At 32.5% G+C, this 7782-nt stretch overlaps 1 protein-coding gene across 8 annotated transcripts in view; it reads right to left on the bottom strand.

Moving 5' to 3' along the window:
* The window catches only part of LOC145297486 (high-affinity choline transporter 1-like), a 279088-nt gene that overhangs the window by 43003 nt on the left and 228303 nt on the right, over window positions 1–7782 (bottom strand). For all 8 annotated transcript variants that reach the window (XM_080143361.1, XM_080143360.1, XM_080143363.1 and 5 more), the window contains one exon: window positions 4857–5012. In XM_080143361.1, coding sequence (XP_079999487.1) covers window positions 4857–5012 — 156 coding nt within the window. The remainder of the gene's footprint in view (window positions 1–4856; window positions 5013–7782) is intronic.

The following is a 7782-nucleotide window of genomic DNA, read 5'->3' as shown; positions in this document are numbered from 1 at the left end:
TAAATTTTAATATCGAAACAGGCTTATTGAAGCCATTTTTCACATGTTTTTTTACATTGGTTTTTCGTTTTTTTTTTTTCGATTTTTACATTTAACATCGTTCGTTTGCCTTACGTTAGTTTTTTTTTTCGATGTTTTGATTATGCACCCCCCCCCTCGCCCGGGTACGTTTTCCTATTTTCTTTTTTTACTTCGCTTAATCTTAGCTTTTCATTAACACCCCCACCCCCTCCAAACACTCGGGTAACGCCGGGTACCCGCCCCCGCTAAGCAGGTTTTTTTAACGTTCGTTTTTCTGTTTTTTTTAGTTCGCTTATTCTTAGGTTTTGATTAACACCCCCACCACCGCCCAACCACACACAACTAAAAACACCCGGGCAACGCCGGCTACCCCTGGCTAGTCTATATATATAAAAGCGAAAATGTGTACGTACATATGTTTGTATGTGTGTTTGTGTGTCCGCTATAAATCTTCGACAGATAGAACAAAAATTTATAAACTTGATATCATAATGAAGCTCCATCTTTCGCCCGAAAAATATCGAAAAATTGGCCAAAAACGTAAAATTTTTCACCCCGAAATTGACAATTTTCTACGGGAGGGGGGTCAACAAAAACCATCCTCTCATGACGGCGACCGGTTCTACGTATGCGTCAGATGACGTCATGACCTGATTTAATTTAAATAGGTGAAGAACTGAGTAAATTTCATGTACGTCGTGTTAGCTCATTTGGTTAGAGCGTTGGTTCAATATCTAAACGTTTTGGGTTTGAATCGTGGTGTGAGATGTCTTTTTTTTTTAGATATTGAACCAGTGTTATTTAAGCCGTTTTTCACGTAACATTTGTTTTTCTGTTTTATTTTTTTTACTTCACTTATTCTTAGGTTTTCATTAACACCCCCAATCGACCACACACACCCAAAAACACCCGGTTACCCACCGATTTTTTAAATTTTAATATCGAAACAGGCTTATTTAAGCCATTTTTCACGTTTTTTTTAAACGTTCGTTTTTCTGTTTTCTTTTTTGTTTTTGTTTTTTCGATTTTTGCACTTAACATCGTTCGTTTGCCTTACGTTAGTTTTTTTGTGTTTTTTTTCGATGTTTTGATTACCCCCCCCGGGTACCCCCGCTTCTTTTTTCTGTTTTCTTTGTTTACTTCCCTTATTCTTAGCTTTTCATTAACAACCACACACACCTACCAACACTCGGGCAACGCCGGGTACCCCCCCCCCTCCCCCGCTAAGCAGGTTTTTTTAACGTTCGTTTTTCTGGGTTTTTTACTTCGCTTATTCTTAGGTTTTCATTAACACCCCCACCCCCGCCCGACCACATACACCGAAAAACACTCGGGCAACGCCGGGTACCCCTCGCTAGTCTATATATATAAAAGCGAAAATGTGTGTATGTATGTATGTATGTGTGTTTGTATGTCACGAAAAAACTATCGACACGGGTCACGGATTTTCGCGAGATTGGCATCATTTTAAAGCCCGATTCTTCGCCCAACAAATATCGAAAAATTGGCCAAAAACATTAATTCCTTCACCCTAAAATCATCAGTTTTCTACATGGAGGGATCAGCAAAAACCGTCCTCTCATGACAAGTTCGGTTCTACGCATGTGCAAACGACGTCGGAACATGATTCAGTTTAAAGATTTAACAAACCGCCCTAATTTCGTCAGCGTCGCCTTAGCTCAGTTGCTTAGAGGTCGGCATCATTACCTAAAGATTTTGGGTTCGAATCGTGGTGTGAGATGTCTTTTGATTTTTAAAGGTTTAATATTGAAACGGGTATTTAAGCCAGTTTTTTTTTTTTTCAAATTTTCTAAAGAAGTTTTAACGTTCGTTTTTCTTCTTTTTTTGTTTTTGTTTTTCCGATTTTTACATTTACCATCGTTCGTTTGCCTTATGTTAGTTTTTTTTGGGTGAGCTTTTCGAGTTTTCAAACTATGTTTGGATACCCCCCTCCCCGCCCGATCACACACACCTCTAAACACCCGCGTAACTTTTTTTCTCGATTTTTTAAATTTTAATATTCAAACAGGGTTATGTAAGCCATTTTTCACGTTCTATGTTTGTTTTTATTTTTTAGTTTTTAGTTTTCAGATTTTTTAAAGAAGTTTTAACGTTCGTTTTTCTGTTTTCTTTTTTTCGTTTTTCCAATTTTTACATTTAACATCATTCGTTTGCCTTACGTAAGTTTTTTTTTGTGTTTTTTTTTGTTGATTTTTTTAAGTTTTAACATTTTAATATTTACTTTGCTTATTCTTATGTTTTGATTACCCCCCCCCCCGCCCGAGCACACACACCTCTAAACACCCGGGCAACGCCGGGTACCCTCCGCTAGTTAGTAATAAATAATGTTCATTTTTTTCTAACGAAACGTATTGCTTTTGTGTATAAAATGTGTGAATTTGATTTCGTTGTGCATCCCTGTATCTTTGACTTGAGTGTTCAATTTATCACTTTTCTTTTAATCAAGTTTTTTTTTTCTGCAAACTAATTTCTCGATATCAAAGTATATTTTTTATACTTTGTTGTGACATCGCAAATACAGGTGTGATTTTTAAAAGTAAAAATCCAATAATTGCATAGTATGTAAAATAATTATTGTGCACTCTCTCTCTCTCTCTCTCTCGATTTCCCTCTTTATCTCTCCTCTCCTCCATTCTCTTTACCTCCCTCTTTCCTATAACAAGCAAAGGAATATTAAATTTGGAGAAAAAGGAGAGAGAGAGGAGAGAGAGAGAGAGAGAGAGAGAGAGAGAGAGAGAGAGAGAGAGAGAGAGAGTGATGAAACTGTAATTTTCTCTTTGCAAAACAGGAAATAAAATGTTTAAAAAATAGAACCCTTGAAAAATAAGAAAATGCAACAAATCTCTAATTAAATATTTAAAAATTTTAAAAGAATCGGAATTGGTAATTATATTAGAATCAGCAATTTAGAACAGAATTGGTAATTGTATCAAAATCCCGAAAAAATTTGAAATCGTTCCATCACCAATTGTTATCAAAATATTAGCTATCAGAATTACTTAAAATTTTCCTTTAGCATTAACAACAATATTAGAATAGAATAAAACCGAAAAAAAAACAAACAAACAAACAAAAGAAAACAAAGAAAAACAACAAAGAAACCCCAAATGAAAACAATAGTACAAACAAAATGAATAATAGGAGTTAGGAACAAATTAGACCCATCCAGCAACATAATGTAAAAATAAATAATAATAAACTAAAAAATTCTGGAGGTAATAGAAGCCGAAAATGCCTCTGGTTAATCAGCAGTTTAGTAAAAATGTCTTAACTGACATCCTTAAACTCTTCTTTATAAGTCATAGAGTAATATTTTAAGCCACGCACAAATATAATAAACTATTTGACAGAAATACATTCAGACTTTTTACCCTGCAGGTCTAAATTTGGAACAACGTATGATAGGATCTAACAGAGAGAAAATTATCACCCAGAAAATCAATGACATCATTGCTTCGCAGTGTTTGAACAGAAATTCCTGTACATTAGAAAATTCCTTCATGCAGGAAAGCGTTATATACAAATGTTGATAAAAATAATAACTCAGCCAATAGGAAGAATAACAATGAGACAAATAATAGTGGCATGACATACCGAAACCACTGCAGGATTTTTATAAATCCAAAAATTTCAAAACATAAATATACATTTAATAATCAAATTCTTTCTAAATTCACACCATTGCCATATATGGAAGATGAAGATTAAAAACATTCCATACAATATTAGATGACTAACATTTACAAACAGAGCATATAGGCCTTTAGATAGATTATTTATGTAATGCTTGGGTGAATTTTAATTAGTGATTAAGCATTCACGTCGTCTAACAAACAAAACAAAAAAGAAAAAAAGAAAGAAAGGCGCTTTCTAACTGTATGCATAGAAAATGATTTCAATATAACCATTTTAAGGATCTGTATTTATAATATGAAACTCGTTCCAAAAGTAAAGCCTCGTATTTTTTTAACTCAAAAAGTTGAAGAGCTGCGAAGACGGGAGTGGTAGCATTAAAACGAGCGACCTTTTGTGCTTCAGAATTTATTTTTCTACATGGTCACCATCATTCTCAATGCAATTTTGCCAATGATGAATGATGGCTATGCATGGGCATCTGGAGGGCGCTTTGTTATACGATGATCATTCTAAAAGTAAAGCCTCCTATTTTTTTTAACCAAAATATTGAAAAGCTATAAAGGTGAGAGTGGTACCATTAAAACGAGTGACCATTCGGGCTCTAGAATTTATTTTTCTACATGGTCACCACCATCTCATTGCATTTGTGCCAGGAATTCAATGACACATCTCTGCTTGTGATGCTCGTCTATGAAAAGTGTTACTTTCTTTGAGTCTCACACCATCAATATCTGCAATAGAGAGATGAAACTTTCAAGGCATAAATACATAAGTTTAGTCATCATAGTAACACAATTTGCAATCCTCTCTGATCCATTCAAGCGGCATAAAAAATATAGGAGGCATTACTTCTGGAACGCCCTTATATATTGAAATGTGCTACACTAATAAACAAACAGTAATTTATATGAAGCATGGCTACTCTTTTAAAATTTTTTTGTTTTCTTATTACTTTCGTTAACTAATAATATAATATATATATAAAATAAAACTTTAGACAATTAGACAAATGCTGATAAAATAAACCAAAATGAAATAGAGTTGCAAAAAAAAAAAAAAAGAAGATATATAACAGAAGTGCTCAATACACACAAAAATAAAAATAAAACCTTACGATTTTGTTTGTGCGAAAATGAATATTATTACAAAATGGCAGATGTGATATTTGATTAACTCACCCAATGCTGAGAGAACAGCTGCAGACCAGAAAACTTCCCCAAGAAGTGCTGGCAGATAAAGTAGCCCTCCCATTCGTTCACCATATTTGATTTGGAAGGGGTCCAGCATTGTGACATAACCCGAGGTTCGCATCTTCTCAGCAAAGAATAGGCCACCTGAAAGAACAGTCACAGACAATTAGTGAAAGTCTTAGTCATGAGAATGAACGTTATGTTCAAGTATGGTTACTAAGTTGCAAGGTGAGGAGAACAAAAAAAGGAAATTAAGATTTCAAGAATATTATTTTTATGTATTTAAATAATAATAATGATAACAATGATAATAAAACTGACAAAATCAGATGACAGATGCGCTATGAAACACATAAGAAATGGAGAAATATACGAGAGTGATTCAACAAATAAGGTGAATTTTAAAAAGAAAAGCAAAATAACATTGTTTTATTAAAATATATTTTAATAAATCTAAAATCTGTCTTGTTTGAAAAACATTTTTTAAACTTGCAGAAATATTTGTGTTGCAGTTATTTAAAATGTCCGCAAATAAAACAGTGGTCAGACGTCTATGATCAAATGAATGTGTGAAATTTACAGAAGATTGAATATGTGATGCATAGGGAGAGGAAGAATGTTTTAATTAATGAATATTTATAAATAGGCTACATTTCTGAATTTTCCGCAAGGACCCGGATAAAATACTTGTTAACATACAGTTGTAAAAGTTACACTTTTCTAAAGGTTGAAGGTTCAATCCTTAGTGTGGGCGACAGTCAAAATATAATTGTGAATTAATTAGAACTTATATCCAATCGTAGCTGATATAGAACGAAGGCATGCTACCTCTCTCTTACATTCGTAATTCCCTGTAGATTCCCAAGTTTGACAGAAAGATTCCCAAATTCGACAGAAGCTTGAGCTTGACAAGATGTGATGCTGTTTTAATAATACGATGCAAAAAAAAAAAAAAATCGTAATAAATAAATAAATAAATAAAAAACTGACCAAAGCAGTTAAACTGCATAATTTCCAATAAAATCAAATGTATAAAATCAAAACCGTAATTCAAAGAAAATTAAACAATTAAACTGGTAGTTAATTACATGCGTACCTGATCAACAGACGATTGCTCAATATATCACCCTCAGTTTTAATCAATAATTTAATGTGTTTAGTAAAAGAGTTTTTGCCCAAAATGTCTGGTTATTATAGCAAGCATTATTTTAATTTAGTTTAATAAATTCTCAGAAAAAGTGGGGAATCTTTATGAGGCTAATTTCAGCCCATTAGCTCCCAATGTTCTATAAATAGGACAAAAAAAATTTATTTAAAATATCTGTAAGACAATATAAAATAGTACTACTTACTGCATAATTTCTCTGAAGAAGGGATAAAACTTATCTATTTCATAAACTTCTCTTTAAGAGTTGTTGGAACCCCATTTAAAAAATTCTTGTGAAATGTTCTCAAATTCTATTTGTTTAATGATGTATGAATGAGTCTTGCAAAAGTAAAGCACTAACTTATTGCCAAAAGTTCAATGTAATTCTTTGTGTGAACTGCTTTGCTCTTTACCATAATATATAAATTTTATCTTGAATGTATAGCCTTTTGATTTCTTAAATGTATCGCACGAACCCAGTGTCTTATATCAATATTTCGCTTTCTAAATAGAATAACTTTTTCTTAATTTGTGCACTATAACCATTTTTAGTCATTACACACATTTTTAACTAATCAATAAAAATAATTAGATACCTTATAACCTAATGAGTTAAATTCTATACAAGATACATAGATAACCGAGTGTTCAATTAGGATACTCCTCTACCTTTCAAACGTTGAGTGAATAAAGTAGTGAAAAACATTAATTTCCTTCTCCCCATGTGGTCACTTAATTATGTTATAGTTAATCTGTAGTATAATCGTTTCTGAATTTTGCTGGATCCCAGGACAAAAATTCATCTTGTCTGGTGCAGTATCAAGTGCTGTTACTTGTGGTAAAATCACTAGGAAAATGTGCACCATTCCTTGTAAAACCAGTGTATAGCTGTGTCGAGAGGATCTTATTTTAGCTTTGAATACTATATTATTTTTGGTTAGGGTTTACTTGTAGGTTCAAGTATTCTCATACGAGATTGTCCTGATAAACCCTTGCACAGAGAGACCGAAGACATGTAAGGGTGATATCTAGTAAGTAATTCAAACTCTCCTAAGTAGAACTTATTTTGTAACTTTTCAAATAATGATGACAAATAAATGGAGATTCACCAGGTTTGAAAGTTGGCATATTATCAAATTTTTTTTTAATTTATGATGTGATATGTGTAAGGTGAAACGGGTTTTTGCTATAAAAAAAGTTTAAAAATGGGCTAATCTGAAGACCAAATGAAGATACCTTCAATCTTCTAGGGTCGTTTTTTTTTACCAGGATAATACACCCCTTTATACTGCAAGTAAGAACATTCGAAATAATCAGCTTGTGAACACCTGCCACATCCTCACTACAGATATGACCACATTCTGATTTGCACTTGTCTTTCTTCTTAAAGAATTTTCTATGCAATAAAGTTTAACTAATAATGAAGAGTAACACACATTAAGAAAATGGTTAAGAACTAAGTTGAAAGAATACAAAAGTTTGTGATGAGAAAAAAATGTGCTTTTAACAATAAAGATTATATTAAAAAAAAAAATAAAGCAAGCATTTTTTTCTTGTGTGAAGAAATGAGTTTCATTTCAAAATGATTTCTTGAATAACCCTCGTATAAAAAGAAGAAAGGTGATAAAGAGACTAAAGTTTGTAAAATTAATGTGACACTATGATAAGCTAGAAAGCGTATGCAAATGCCCTTATTGATGTCTTATAACTAAAAGAAAAATAATTAAGTTGAAAAACTTGAACTAATGATAAGAATAATTATATCTA

This window comes from Euprymna scolopes, chromosome 18, assembly GCF_053919585.1.
Source record: "Euprymna scolopes isolate OS-2025 chromosome 18, ASM5391958v1, whole genome shotgun sequence".
Classification (NCBI taxonomy): domain Eukaryota; kingdom Metazoa; phylum Mollusca; class Cephalopoda; order Sepiida; family Sepiolidae; genus Euprymna; species Euprymna scolopes.
Note: the sequence above shows the minus strand (reverse complement) of the source record. Positions and strands in the feature narration are given on the sequence as shown.